At 49.8% G+C, this 15,647-nt stretch overlaps 2 protein-coding genes across 2 annotated transcripts; one reads left to right on the plus strand and one right to left on the minus strand.

Moving 5' to 3' along the window:
* Positions 1–503: 503 nt before the first annotated feature.
* Positions 504–2,946, plus strand: LOC100194172 (AT-hook motif nuclear-localized protein 5). The gene is made up of 5 exons (NM_001139222.2): positions 504–1,361; positions 1,863–1,936; positions 2,024–2,194; positions 2,270–2,410; positions 2,578–2,946. The coding sequence occupies exons 1-5, from the start codon at positions 842–844 to the stop codon at positions 2,812–2,814; spliced, it is 1,143 nt and encodes a 380-aa protein (NP_001132694.2). The 5' UTR covers positions 504–841; the 3' UTR covers positions 2,815–2,946.
* Positions 2,947–3,674: 728 nt separating this feature from the next.
* LOC100381735 (C2 calcium/lipid-binding plant phosphoribosyltransferase family protein) lies at positions 3,675–8,445 on the minus strand. Its single transcript, NM_001174541.1, has 3 exons — positions 8,341–8,445; positions 7,377–7,507; positions 3,675–6,954 (listed from the first exon to the last, which is right to left on the minus strand). The coding sequence occupies exon 3, from the start codon at positions 6,923–6,925 to the stop codon at positions 3,887–3,889; it is 3,039 nt and encodes a 1,012-aa protein (NP_001168012.1). The 5' UTR covers positions 6,926–6,954; positions 7,377–7,507; positions 8,341–8,445; the 3' UTR covers positions 3,675–3,886.
* Between the last annotated feature and the right edge of the window lie 7,202 nt (positions 8,446–15,647).

Here is a 15,647-nt window from a genome sequence, read left to right on the forward strand (position 1 = left end):
GTCCATCAAATCCGAGACCCTTGCTTATTTTTGGCCCAAAATCTAGCATTTGTAGCTCTGACTCTCACACCGAAGTCCACGCCAACGCCGACGACGTAGACAAAGCCGATTTTTTTCGCGAGAGGATGGCCGCGCAAAAATCTCCCGAATTCCACCGAACTGAAAGAGGGCGTGTGGGGCCGGGCGGGGACGGACAAGCGCGCGTATGGACGACTGGCCGGGTAGCGACAGCTCACCGCCCGGCCGCCCGCCAGCCAGCGGCTGGCATGTCAGTGGCATTGGCATTGGCATAGCGTGGCATGGCGAGCGAGTGGGAAACGAACGGATCGCGACGGCGGCGGCAACGGAGCGCCGGCAACCGCGCCGCTCGCTTTTCGTCGGGCGCACGGGAAATCTTATCGGCTCTGTGGGGTGCAGCCCAGCCCATGCCCATCCATCCGTCCGTCCATCCTGAACGAAAAATGCCCGCCGCGCTGCCCTCGTCTGATTGTGCCCTGCAGCCGCCGCTCTCGCCGCCGCCCGTCCCGACTTAGGCCAAGCCAACCGCGTCATCGTCTTATCTCTCTCCCATCATTCATCTATCTGATCTCATCTCCTATCTTCCCTCTCTCTCCTCCCCGTCGTCTGCCTTCTCTGCCCGGCAAGACCGCCTGCCCATGTCCGTGGCGCCGTGCGCGCTTCTCCTGCCCTGCAATCCGCTTCCTCAGCGCAGCTCCGATCCGCCAACGCCGCCCAAGGAGCCGGGATCGGCCGACCGATCGGAGACGAGAGGCAGGCAGCGGAACAGAGCAGCGGCCCGCAAGGCGATTGCTCTATTCTGCCCTGTTCCAGCGTTCCATGCATGGATGCCAAGGAACTCATCTCACAGTCCGACCTGCAGTCGTTCTACCAGCAGCAACAACAGCAGCACCGTGCCTTCGGCGGCCACCATAGCCCGTCCTCGCTGGCCGGGATGCACTCCGTCATCCGACCCATGCCCAACATGAATATGAGCCCAACTGCTATCCTTAACTCCATCAGCGGGGGTTCCCTCGCCGGCATGCAGTTCCAGATGGACCCGCCCCCACCATTGCTGCACAACATCAACGCCACCGGCGCTGTCACACCGGCCCCTGCGGAGCCTCTCAAGCGCAAAAGAGGAAGGCCGCGCAAATACGGACCCGATGGCACGATGAGGCAACAGCAACAGCAACAGGCTGCGTCATCGCAGCAGCAGCTCGTCGCTACACAACCGAGGATATGTTCTCTATCGTCGGGTCCCGACATGCTCGGCAGCTCCGGTATGGAGGACCCCGCGCAGAAGAAGCGGCGCGGCCGGCCGCCGGGCACCGGCAAGAAGCACCAGCCCTCGACCTCACAAGGTAGTAACCGAGTTGGTTTTTTGCTCAAAAGAACATTTTTTATTCGAATCTCATCTCAAATATAAAAAAGTCTAATTTTTAAATGAAGAAGCTTGTGGTGCTGATTTTTACCTTTATATCTTTGATATGTACATGTCCAGAACATGCTATAACCAATATATCCTCGTCCATAAAGTAGCTTTTTTGTTGAAATGGAAATTGGAAGATTGCAGAAAATCCGATTGAGACATTCCTTTCTTTCGCTCGCCAGTTGGGGAATTGTTTTATTTGTGGCATATACACAACACAATCTGTAGGATTTGCTTACAGTCTAGAATAGATTTTCCTTTTTCACCTTATTCAAAACCTCTCTGACTATAGCTACTTTCCGGCAAAAACAAAACTAACACGATTTCTGAAAAAAAAACATCAACATTTTATCAGTCAGAAATCGAAGAATCCAAACCATGGCATCAAATTTTCACGCCCTGTCGCCTGATCATTCAATTCTTTGTGCTCCAGGTCCAGGCAATGCGTTCGCCGGTTCGGCTGGAACGAGCTTCACTCCGCACATCATCACGGCGTCTCCTTCAGAGGTGCGTGCCCCGGCAATGCGCCGCTCTAGACTGAATGGTTGGGCAGGGCAGACATACTGACGGCCACCGTTGGTTTAATTTAACCAGGACGTGGCGGCGAAGATCGTTGCGTTCGCCAGCCAGTCGTCAAAGGCGGTGTGCGTCCTCTCGGCGATGGGTTCCGTCTCCAGGGCCGTCCTCCGCCACCCGGCCGACGGCTCTCCCATGGCGAGGGTTCACGCGTCGCCGCAGCCGTACAAGAACCCTGCTGTCTACGAGGTGCGTGCACAGTGGCAATGCAGCAGCAACTGACTGATGTTTTCCAACTTACATGGAAAGAACTTGTTCGCGCAGGGTTTCTACGAGATCCTGAGCCTAACCGGCTCGTACAACCTGGCACAGGGCGGCGGCCTCAGCGTCACGCTCTGCAGCCCTGAGAGGAACGTGATCGGAGGCGTTCTGGGCGGCCCACTGGTAGCTGCAGGCACCGTGCAGGTACCATTCCATTACAACATCTGGTTCCAGTGTTCAGCTCAATTTTGTAGCTGTTCGTGCTCTTTCAAGTTTTTTCAACCAAAAGCTGAGTCAGTGAACAGCCAAATGTTTCTTTTGTGCGTGCGTAGTTAATTAAAATAATAAAAATGTATGGGTGGTTTGTGCAGGTGGTTCTGGGGAGTTTTCACCAGGGAGGGTCGAGATCCAAGTCCAAGAAAGCCGGGAAGCAGCAGCAGGCGGCGGCCTTCAGCCCCGACTCGCTCACCGGCGGCCAGGAGGCGTCGCCCAGCTCCGGGCACAACCAAAATCTAACGCCGCCGCCCTCCGTGACGGGAGGGTGGCCCACCTCCGGCATATTTGACACCAGAAGTTCCAGCATTGATATCAACTCGTCTAGAGGCTAGCTCATTCGTCGATATAATTCCAGCTCGACAGAAATTTTCTGTTTTCGCACAAGAATACCCAAAAACCATACTTCGAAATAGCTTATTCGCTTCTTTCTTTTGAGTAATTAAATTCGTATAGAATTCATAGGCATCGCTCAGTCTCGTGACTTGTTATTATTCTTCCAACAATCCCCCTTCGTCCTCTACTCCTCTCCGCGTGGCATACCGTTGTGCAAATTATACTTCAGAAATGCAAATATGCAACTGGTGTATGTAAATTACCTTTTTTTGCCCATATTTAGTTTTGGTGATCCCAACTTGTTGGAATCTGTCAGGCCACTCCAAGGATACCAGGTATGAAAACACACAGAAAAAGAAGGGAAAACTTTAAAGAATCTGGAAATGACTAATAAGGATTTTAACCATTGGGAAGCCACATTCACGATAAGCAGAACCTTCCCCTTGCATCTACTCAACTCCACACCATTTTCACAAGTATTCGAAAGTTCTCTTCTTCATATTCCAGTTGCATCCATTAAAAAAAATCAAAACACCATTTCCAAATGTTCACATATAGACCATGCCTAAAAGAAACAGCCATTCCTAAAATGGCCAGCACCTGCCATCATATATATGCTAGGTATGTATTCCGATTTCCGAATGTTGAATCATAAAACAGTAGTTACAGAGGATAGCATTCTTCCTATACATGCAGATGAATTACAATTAGATTTTAATTGCGTGCAGCGCCCATGGGCAAATAAAAAAGAAACTAACCACAGAAAACAGGGTATGAAATGATCAGTAACTGCTATAGAGGAACGGACATAGCTACATGCATTTTGTGATTGCAGACGAGGAGACAGCCAAAAAAGCAAGCTACTAAACATTGATAGCTTGATATTTTAGAAAGGATCAACACAGAACCATGTCTCGCAATTATTCCCAGAATTCAACAACTGATACAATTAACAGGCTCTCAAGTTCTGAACAGACACAGTTACAAATAGCAACGAAGGCGAGCAAACTACAGTAACAGAGAAAGCATCTCTAGGGATTACAACGATAAGACCACCAGGTAGTGGCTTATTTATAGCATAGAGTCAGTCCTTGCTGGCAACCGTCTGAAGAAGTTTACTGGTACTGAGGGCAACCTATGTCTGAACCTTGGGTGCCTCATCACATAGAACCCTCCTAATGCAGCAATAACTTGAAGCGGTGTAACATAGAAGACAATTGCTGCTACCAGACAGAACAGGACAAAGACTGCTGTGGCACGAGGGTCCCTCCAGCTAAGCAATGCTTGAACCCTCTCCCCTTGTGTAGCGATATCACCAACCACTGTTTGTATCCTTCCAGCAACACTCCTGAGTCTGTCATACCTCATCCTTACAACCTCAGGGTTGCGGCTGGTAGGGAATGTATCGAACTCCTCGTCAAGTTCATCAGGATGAACAGCCTCCGCATGAGAGATCTTGGTATTCATGTGTGGAGGATAACGAGGTCGATAGCGGAAGTTCCAAATCCCTATAAGGAACATGTACAGGAACACTGTTGGAAGTATGAGCTCAGGAAAGCACACCAGCATTATAAAGAGAATGTGCACTAGCACAGTGGTAATGGGGTTCCTCCATGAACAGACACCGCTGAACCACTTGCTAACTGCAAACAAGCCTGAGAAAACTGTCATGAGTCTGAAGAAGTTGGCTTTGCTTTTCCTCATGCTCCACAAGTGAGAATCAAAATCTGTCATGTATTCAACAACTTCCTTTCTCAAAGGTGGCTCCATCCGGCTAAGTCGGGCAGCCACAATCTGGACAGCTTGATGGCGTAGCATATCAACCTGAAGCACAGGTATTGGGCGCACATAGTGCATTTTTGGAAGCAAGGGCCTAGAATACAGGTACAACATGTTTACCAGAGATGTTGAGGAAAATCGAATTGCCAGGTGCAGTTCGCCCATCTTTTTGACCCCCGACGAATGTAGAACCAGAAGAGGATACGAGTGGGTGTACACACGACCAGTTTCGAGTGTGGAAAGGCGTATCCGAACCTTGCCTATCTTCCCATCTTTGCCACTAGATGTCTTCTCCCCAGTCTTCTCTCCAAGTTGTCCATTGTCAAAAACACCAACAGTCAGCACAGTTGCAGGATCATAGACTTCCCAAGTGTACTGTTCATTGAATCTGGGATTTGGGTTGTTCATGATGGTCCGTGTCCTTACCCATTTCGACCCATACTTAGCAACACAATAGGTGTCTGATGAACCTTTTCCATCTCGAGTTTTCATGGGAACAATCCCTTGAGCACCAAGGACACCAAGTTCAAGCAAACCAATAGACGGCTTCCAGAGTTGCTTGGCAGTTGGTCTCAGGTCACTGCTGTAGTTTGTAGACTCGTCAAGAACATGGTAACCTCCATCAAGACAGAGACGGAGATGAAGCCGAGTAGAGAACTTCTCCTTCTTCAGTTGGTCAACATCAACAAGAACAGGCTTCTCGAGATTGAACCACTTCCCATGGACAATGCGGTCATCGGCACGTCTATCAATCATTGCCAAAGGTATGATTACACGACCAAGCATTTCATCTTTATTAGGACCTACACGATCCTCAAGAGTCAGAACAAGGTGATCCTCAAATGGTTCAGCAGCCACAAACATAATGTCTTCATTCCAGAAAGGGTTAAAATTTCTAGCCTGCACAGGTTTTGTCCTCCCAAGTTGATGCCCCACCTGTGCTCTCACAAATACATCTGGATAGCGGGTCTTATCTAATATAGCAACATCTTGGGCCTCAATTATATTAACTCGCAGGTACCACAATCTGGGAGCATGGTAAACTTTGGACTTCATGTGTGTTACTGCAGATGGATCTTCAAGTGTTGCAGCATCTGAATGCCAGGCATCAGGAAATGCTTCATCAGCTTGGGTGCCAACCCAAACTGCAAGCATGAGCTCACCCATGGACTTATCCCCGCTCTTACTAACAAGCCTGTACCATTCTGGAGCCAGAGGGCTGTCCGGGGGCACACGAATAGGGACATCATTCAAATCAAATCGCACAAAGCCAACAAAGTCATCCTTAATCAAATCTTTGTCTTTGACCACAACTTCAAGCACAGATGCCTGCATACGGTCCCTGGAAAAAGCAAAGACTGCATTCCACTCTGGGTTCTTTTGCTTTTCAAAGTGCTTTGTTATCCCCCTATAGTTGCCTACTCTCACTTCAACATAAGGATCCAGGCCTCCAGTGACATCCATGTCGGGCAAGTCTCGTGCCTTAACCACACGTACAAACAGATACTGCATTCGCTCCACAAGGTCATAAGTGCTAGCATTCTTTTCGCCACGTATGACCCGGCCACCAACAACCTGCCCACCACCAAGAAATGGACTAGTTTCTTTAAGTGCATAGTCCATGGGCTGCTGGGACGCTGCTGAATACATTCTCACAATCCTCGGTGGTTGAGATTGAGGTTTCATCTGGTCAATGGAGTACTTGGAAGGCTGCTCACCAAACGTAGCTGGAAGATGGCCATGGTTATGATGATGATGTACCTCCTTAGCGATGGTATGTAAGGTCTTTGCCTCAGACCTATGCTCCTGAGATGTGTGCAGATTAGTACCAGTTATATCAGCTGCAATCTGCTCTGCTGGACTTGGGGCTGGAAGAGGATTATTGGAGACAGGATCCATTGCAGGAAGAGGGTTTGAAGCTTTGATGGCGGGGTCATTGGTGATGTATACTTTCATACCCAGTTCTCCTTTGACGCGAGAAAACATCCCACGCTTCTCTAATGGATAATGCATGACCACCGCGTCAGGAAAGGGCACAAATGAGGTGCCAGCAATCCTGACCTTCCCAAGGAAGGACCTGGAACTTTCAAGAGTTTTGTTGACATTGTAGACATATGCTTCAAGGGCCAGCTCAGGAAGATTAGAAGGATCTGATACATTGAAGTAGAAGCGCTCATTCCAGACAGGGTTCAGGTCCTTCTCCTTGACAGCAGTTCGGAAGCGCTGCCCATCAAAGGTGAGCTCAACACAAGCGCTTGCAGAACCTTGCCCATCCTTGGGCATCAGGTCATGAGCACTTGCGACCTCCACACCCAGCTTATATGTCGCCATTGGATCAGCTGATGTTGTATCTCACAATACTGCATTGCACATGAAAATATTAAATTGTTAAAATTGCCTGGACATAGGAAACTTGCATCAAACAAAAGAAAAAAGGAATGCCAAAGCCTAATAATACATATGACAATAAACAGGTAACAGGATGTGCTAAATGAACACATAATCATATCAAAGAGGTATATACAGCCATTTTTTTCCAATCATGCCCCAAAACTAGTAATAGTCCAAGTCGAACAAGATTAAATCCCCAGAACAGTGTCAATTAAATACTGCCATTTTTCACCGTTGGTACTAGTGCTATCCCAAGCAGCAAAAAATATCCAAGCAAAAATCTGGGCGGTTATCAATCCCAGATTCAAATGCTTGCAGCTGAGGGCTGACAGATGATAGCAAAGCAAAACTCAGACAGTCCAAGGCTCCAAGCAAGGAAGAGCTCCCTCACCTAAAGAAAAGAAGTCACTCGAAAGGCCAGAAGAATCCCCACTCCACACGAATGCAGAAGGAAGAGTTGGAAGGACGCCTGGATCTGGATCAAGAAGTATTGCAGCTGACGACGTAGTCCACTGTACTCCACTGCAGAGAAACAAAACAGTGTGCTTTTAGCAACTGGGGATGGCTACTTGAGCAGCTGGATTCATAGAACAGACAATTATCATAGCCAAAACAAATGAAAGAATCATTTTTTGAAAAAAAAAAGGAAAAGAAAAGAAAGAAGAAGAAGAAGAAGAGACACTTGTTCGATCGTGTCATTAAACACGTATCAGTCCACATCAAGCGACTATGCGAGGGACTAAAATCCCTTTCACAACAGATTCTGGGGGCCAAAAGGCCGAGGGGAAATTCGCTAATATAAACCCAGAAGCCCTGGTCGGTGACACTGACACCGGTGTTAGGTAGAGTAGATCTTCCCACAGCTGACGTCGACAAGAAAACAGAAGACGGATTATTAAAACTTCACTTTCTGGACTCATAGGAGGACCTTTTACCGATGATACATCAAGCGCAGGTATGACATCATAGTAGGCCGTGTATATACTATAATCTAGTATTGAAAAAAAATCCGCGCGCGTTGGAGCGATTAGTTAATTCGAAGGATGTGCCAAAAAGGTTTCGTATCCGAGTAAAAAGAATCGCGCTTTTTTTTGTCGCCGCCTCGCCGCGCTGAACTCGGACGCTCGAAAGCGACGCGACTCGCTGGAGTCGAAATCACCCGGGGGGGAGGGGATTTTGCACGCGCATGGGAAACCTAGAGCTCCACCACGTACGCGTAAGGAGGAGAGGGACAAAAGAACCTAGAAATCCACAGACAGGAGGCAGCGACGACGGCGAGGCGTCGCAGGGCCCTGAATGAATCGACCGAAATGGGAACAAATGAGACAGACAGAGAGAGGTTCAGATCCGGTCACCTGTCAGCGCCGCGCTCCCAGATCCGGGCCACGGAAGCAGCGCAGAGACGATGGCTGGCTGGCAGGCGGCTGCTTCACTCGGCCGCCTCCATGGGAGCCGTCTGCCGATGGAAACAGTGTAGGGGGGAGAGGAGGCTTTTTGGTGGGGTTTTGAGGGAGAGGAGGAGCGGGGTGCCTGGGGCCTAGTTGTAGACGAGGACGGCGTGCGCGTGCCTGCCGGCTGCTGCTGCTTCCGTTACCTCTCCTCCGTAGTAGAATTGGAAGCGTGGGTTTGATGACGTGACGCCCGCGGAATTTGACCTGGTGTGAGTACGCCGTGATTATTATGAATTATTACCAACGGTCAAATGCCTTGCAAAATCTTACGGCCGATGACTGCCATCCTACGACGGCCATCCTCTGCCGACTGCCACCGACGGCAATATGGCGTACCGGTGCCCTTTTCCCTATTTTTACGTGGCGTGCATCCAAATCTACTAGGCTTTCCGTAGAGTTGTGCTTTGTGTTTCGGTGGAGTGCATTGCCGTCCAAGCAAAAATCAAAACCATGGACGCGTGCATCTAATACCAATCCGGCCTCAGCTCCACATATGCAAGTCAGATATGACTAAACCGTGTTGTTACAGAGTAAACATATTACGATAAGATGTATGTTTTTTTAAGATTTATTAATTAAAATTTATAAATAGGCCTAGGAGATTTTACAATATAGAGTGCAAAACAACTACATAGGGCTCAGCTCACAATGCTAGATTTTGTATCCCTTCGTGGGCGCTGCATATCTTCTGGCGTCCTTATCTTACCATCTTGTCCCGTCTAATCGGAATACGGGCCTTGATGTAGGCTGCGGCGTAATCTGATATGTTGTTCTGCGTAGACGGGCGATACTGTCTAGTCCTCTCCACCTATCTCTTCGTGTCTCTGTGATGTACCAGTTATAATGCAGGGCGCCCAAATGGTGCATTGGGTCAAACACTTGTCTCATTAACATGCAGGTAACAGTAAAACATGTACGTCACAGGCCTAAGACGTTGTGTGCATTTAACGCCTGGGACACGCTACCGGCTACTGATGCGGCCAAGTATGCCACGTGTTAGCACCAGACATCCACGCTGGGTGGGGATAAGTGGTGACACTATTTTCCAAGTCTTTCTTGACCATGAGCTCGAGACGCACCTAGGGAGATCCGGGCTACTGGAACCCCAACCTAGAAATGTGGTGACTCCGAACCTCACCTGGCCTAAGGTTTAGATGGTATCTTTCATGCCCCGAGCTATTCTGAAGACTTGGTGTTGTAACCAGGGAGTGCCTTCTCCCATGTCTCCTCCGGATCCCTTTGGCTAGGGATCCGTTGAGACACAGGGAGGTCCATGTCCTATTTGCAGGTTCCCATACCTATAGTTGAGGTTGTTGATTCCTCCCTTTAAGGAGCTTGATGGAGACAGTGGTCCAGTCTAGAAGGCGGGTCTGGCCTGGTCATCACTCCATACGGTGGGCCTTAGCCTCGTGGTGGGTAGGCTTCCCACGACATCCTTAACGGTGGCCCCCGAACGCACCTTAACATAGCAAGAGTGGGTACCCCATATTCGGGGTACCGACAGTGGCCCCGAGGCCCACCTCAGGTGAGGCGACGAACCCGCTAATGGGGCCATACATGTGTCTTGTTCCAGAAATTTCAGCATTGTGTAGCAGCTTCGTGCCTGTAGCCTTCACGTTGAGTGGGTTGCTTGTCGACACACTATCATTGTTGCATGAAGACAAAGAAAGTGGTTCTACCCTCATGATTATCCAATTATGGGAAGACAAGGGTTTTCTTCTTTCTCGCCCCCCAGTCGCTAAGGCTTCCTAGAGTTTTTCCCAGTCGTGGGGGTTGCTTTTGGTCCAGGGAGATACTTCTGAGTTTGGCATAGGAATAGTGCTTAGGAGCATACGGTATTCCAAGAATGGATCAGCAATAGTGATTAGCGGTTGTACGCTTAGGATGTTAGGTTTGTTGTACTCATTCCATCGAACAATGTAGCCGATTTTTTGACAGGCAGAGTTTATGGGACCCGTCCCTTGATTTTGAACGAGGCGTAGACCTTTCAAGTACCTAGTCCGAAAAGTACTAAGTCAACTATTCTAGGGTAGTGGAAGGTGTAGGCTTACAGTACGGGACCACGCTAAGCGGCTACCTAGCTCCAGACCACCCGCGAGAATGTGGGCTTTTCCTTTAGACTAGGTACGAGTCAACATGTGCCCTTGTTCAGTATTGAGTGATGATATAAACTAAGCAGCAAAGCTGGCTACATAATCAAGATTTCATGGTAACAATGAAGCTAAGAAACTCGAGAGGGAGGCAGAAAGAGAAAATTGTACCTTGGTCGAGGATATGATAATGGATATTGTGCACTTGGAGCTAGATTGGGAGTAAAACATTTCCTCTTCTTCCGGATGCTCGAGACCTTGCATAGAGATCTAGAGGAGATCCGGGTTTATAAGATCGACACATAACGGGCTGGACCACAGAGGGTACCAAAGACCAGGTTACATGAGTGACCTCACCGGATTGTGTGCGGTTCATGATCAGACCGAGTTTACGGGGTTAGACCCCTACCATATTGTTCCTGAAGTGAACACCTGAGACACCTAAAGGGGGTGAATAGGTGATCCTGTAAAATGTTACTCAAACCACACAAACTTGGTCTAAAATGTGAGTTAGAGAGAACTAACTCCAAGTTTGAAAGTAGAGAGAAGAGAGAGGTTCATTTCACTTTATTGCTCCATCAAGATTTTATTTAGACTTAGAGCAATATCACAAGTGAGCAATATCAAAATTTGGAGTCTCTCATGCCTTACACAAGTTATTACAATCAAAACGAGAGTAAGTGATGGAATAGAATACACACACAAGAGCACAACGCAGCAACAACACGCATAAATGCAAAGAAGAGAGCGCAACAACAAAACGACAGAGTAACGACTCAAGAAAGAGCTCAAATCTCTCCATAACATTTTGAAGGCATGGTCATGGAGTCTCAGAGTTGTAGTGTGCTCAAAGTATGCTTGGTGTACTTCTCAATGTGCCTAGGGTCCCTTTTATAGCCCCAAGTAGTATAAGAGCTGTTGAAGCTTTATTTGGAAGCTCCCAGTCTTCCCTGTCTGCGGGTGCACCAGACTGTCCAGTGGCGCATCGAACAGTGCACAATACAACGATTAGAAGATAATTGATTGACCACTCTGTTGATGCGGTAATAGTCGTTGGCTGCCCATCACACCGGACAATCTGGTGCTCTGTGAGCGACGGCCGATGAATTCAGCCAACGGCGCTTGGCCAAGCCCGAGAGCGACCACTTTGGTCGTACAGTCATCGGACTATCCGGTGCACACCGGACTGTCTAGTGGGTGGCACCGAACTGTCCGATGCTGCCCATATCAACACATCTTTTTTTGTGTCAAATTCCTTTGGCTTCATTTGGCTCAACTTTAGATGATCCCTAGCACTTTGGAAAACATGATTAGCACTTAAAATATTTGACTATGTACTTGAAACATACCGTTATCACTTTGATTCATAGAGATTTACAATATGCCCATTTTTAAGCCCAAAAGTGCTTTTCTTATTTACTCAATTTGCTTTCTAAACACATGTGTTCATGCTCATATGAGGGGTGTTAGTTCATAGTGGTGTGTTGAACAGTTAATCACCAAAACACTTAAAATGGCCCAAGGGCACATTTCCCATTCAATCTCCCCCTTTTTTGGTGATTTATGCCAACACACTTAAAGCAACTCAAAACTCACGAGCTTAACTAAATAAGAGCCAAGATTTGCAAATTAAAGTTAAACTAAAAATCAATAGAATAAATATGGGTTTTATCATATTTGGATCATTTTGCCACCACTTGGTTTGTTTTTGCAAAACAAAATTCATTTTCTAACTTCTAAGTCAAAGACACTTTAGTTTTACAACTCAAGACATTTTTCAAGACTAGTTTTGATCAAAAGCTAAAGCCCCTCTTCCCATAAGAAAAATTTCTCCCCCACAAGTGAGTAGTTTTGCAATAAGAGTGCTCCTCTTGCTGTTAAGAGGGTTTTGATCAAAAAGACAAGTTTAAAACACAATAGTTTTTGAAATTCCCAAGTGGCGGTTCATCTAGTTGCTATGGCCTTAATTTCTCCCTCATTGGCATTAAGCACCAAAATCACTACAGGAAACACATAAATTTTCGTGGGCCTAGCTATGTTCGTCGGCCCTTGGGACCGACGAAAATACACCTTATTTTCGTGGGCCAGTACATATTTTCGTCGGCCTGCCCACGAAAATAGGAATGATATTTTCGTGGGCCCCGAGACCGACGAAAATAAGGTTTATTTTCGTCGGTCATAGCCAGGCCGACGAACATAAGTCAATTATTTTCGTCGGCCTTCTCCCGGCCGACGAAAATAAGACATTAACTGACCACTATTTTCGTCGGCCTCAGTGAGGCCGACGAAAATAGAGGCCCGTTAATCGGCCTCAGCGCAGTTTCTCTCTCTCGCTCGTCAATCTCTCGTCTTTGCGCCGCCGCCCGCCCGCCCTCCGTCGCCGTGCCGCCGTCGGCGCCCGCCCTGTGGGGGATAGATATCCCCTGGGTCCACTAAAGAAGTAAAAGGCCTCACGAGAGGCCCAAGGGCCCAATAATTCGTAAGGTCATTCTTTCGTGGGCCTAGGGAAAGGCAACCAACAAAGAAAAGAAGACGTGAGACTGATTAGTGCAAACCCAGACGGCCCACAACGTCGAACGAATGAATCGCAACAGAAACCCGACTTTCCCGCGCTGAAGCCCCCATGCAACGGAGCTATGCGAGGATAAGTCGGCGAGGATTGTGTAGGGATAAACTCAAGAGGTTCACTATCTTTTAGCTACTTGTTGTTATCATATCACATGTACTGTCCCACGGTCGAGTATATAAGGCCTAGGGGGCATCCCTTCAGAACGATCGACCCTGTTCTACTCAGCCACCCACATAAGCTCTCTGCGCCCTCTATCCAGAGAACCCTCTTGTAACCACGCTCATATACTCACCAGGACGTAGGGTGTTACGCACTTCTAAGCGGCCCGAACCTGCAAATCTTGTCCATTGTCCCTCGTGCGACCGGCACGAACCATTTTGCTACAGTCGTTGACACCGTCCTACTCCTAAAAACACCTTGAGGGGCAACCCCGGGTGTGCGGTCGGACCTAAAACACCGACAGCTGGCGCGCTAGGTAGGGGCTGTGTCGACGATCCAAGCTAGCTCAATGGCCGTCACCTTCCACAACAAGATCGCCGTGCGTCCCGAATCGGTATTCTGCTTCGGGACAATCTCATCCATAGCGGACGAAGAGGGAATTCTACACCGCCTCGCAGATCTGCCGGAACAGAAGTCTCCTCCAACAAACTCCGAAAATGCTGGAAAGACGCTACCTCCGGCTCTTCGGAAAAAGATCGTCTCCGGGGAGGCTGGAGCTAGAAGCTCGCTGACCCGGAAGACTCCGCTGTCTACTTCCCCGACGAAAGAATGGACACGGGTCGTGAGAAAGAAGGAGACCAGGGAGAGGCAGGTTGTTCTTCCCGTTCCTCCGGCCTCAAAGGAGAACGGAAAGAAAGTCGCCGCGACAGCAGTACCGTTCTACCCCGACATCCTCTTCATCGGGAGAGCAGAGTCGCCCGCCGTCTCTGACGATGAACCGACCGCGCCTGGAGAAGAACCACCTCAGCGAGAATCCCGCCGACGAAGGAACCGACGCAGGAACGTTCGACGACATCACGCGGCCGGAGAGCGGGATCCGGAGCAGCCTGTCTCGCGAGACGAGGTCTCAGAGATAGGAGAAACTCCGGAAGAACGCGTCTTCAGGGAACGAAGGAACTCTCGACGACGTGATCGCCGGCGGACTCAGGAGCAAGCCGAGCAAGATGCAAGGCAACGACGCGAGAATCCGCTCTTCGGGCGCAACCTGAACCCCGACTTCGCCCGAGCCATGAACACGCCAAGCGAAGTCGGAGGCGTTCTAGCCCGGATAGCAGACGGACTTCCTCGGACTCCCGACGCCGAGGGATACCGACGCTTGTTCACTCAGGCAGCAAACCATCTTCTGCCGCTCGCCCACCCGCCGAACGATTTGCGACACGCCATCAACAGTCGCCGAGACGCGCGAAGCTCTATCAATGCTTCGCGCGAACGGCGACATGAGAACGAAATTCGCCGTCGGGAGGAGTATGACCGAGATCATGGCTTCCCGACTCAAAGCCAGGCCACCCGAACTGAGTCGGCAACAGCTTCAACTGGTGGAACCACCCGGGGACGGTCGAGGAACCACCACCGCCACTCCCCTCCCCGGGACAGACGACATCCCCGACGACAGGAGGACACGTGCGGAGTATCCGCCCTTACTCCGCGCCTTAGGGCCATCCAATGGCCTCCCAACTTCAAGGTATCCAACGTCGACAAATATGAACCTAAGCAGGATCCAGGGGGTTGGTTAGCCGTTTACACCACCGCTGCTCGGGCTGCCGGAGCATCCGAAGACGTTATGACCGCGTATCTGCCCATCGTCCTTGGGCAAGATGCGCTGCAGTGGCTACGACATCTACCCCGACACTGCATCGACGACTGGGGAGACTTCAGTCGACGCTTCACCGCCAACTTCCAGTCTCTCTCCGACAAGCCAGCGCAACCATGGGACCTCAAATCCATCAAGCGTCGGGGAGACGAGACTCTCCGGTCATACCTTAAAAGGTTCCAGACCATGAGAAACCGCATCCCCGAGGTCACGGAGGCGGCCGTGATCGAGGACTTCTACAGAGGATCTAACGACTCGGCTTTCGTCCGAGCCATACTACAAAAGGCGCCGACTACCTCCGAGGAGCTGTTCCGGGAAGCCGACCTCTACATCACCGCCGACGAGCGGGCCCAGGACCTCATCGGAGGGGCAAAACCCGCACCGACAGCACCACGACGCGATGCGAACCAGCCACCCGACAAACGCTGGGAGAAGAGGCCTCGTGAAGAAGTACACGCCGCCGGACAACCCGCCTCTCGCGCCCGAGGAGGACCTCGTGGAGGCGAGCGAACACTGGACGACATCCTCGACGCCCAGTGCCCGTACCACAAGGACATGCGCCATACTCTACGTAACTGCCGGGACTTCAAGCACTCCGTCGGACATGGTCGACCCTTCCAACCCCTACCGCCTCCTCCGCCGAGGGGAGGACCAGGTGAACCACGACAGCCCCATCAGCCGGAGGAGGGGGGAGGAGGAGCTTTCCCGCACGTTGACAGGGAGGTCAACGTCATCTTCGGCG

This window comes from Zea mays, chromosome 2, assembly GCF_902167145.1.
Source record: "Zea mays cultivar B73 chromosome 2, Zm-B73-REFERENCE-NAM-5.0, whole genome shotgun sequence".
NCBI lineage: Eukaryota > Viridiplantae > Streptophyta > Magnoliopsida > Poales > Poaceae > Zea > Zea mays.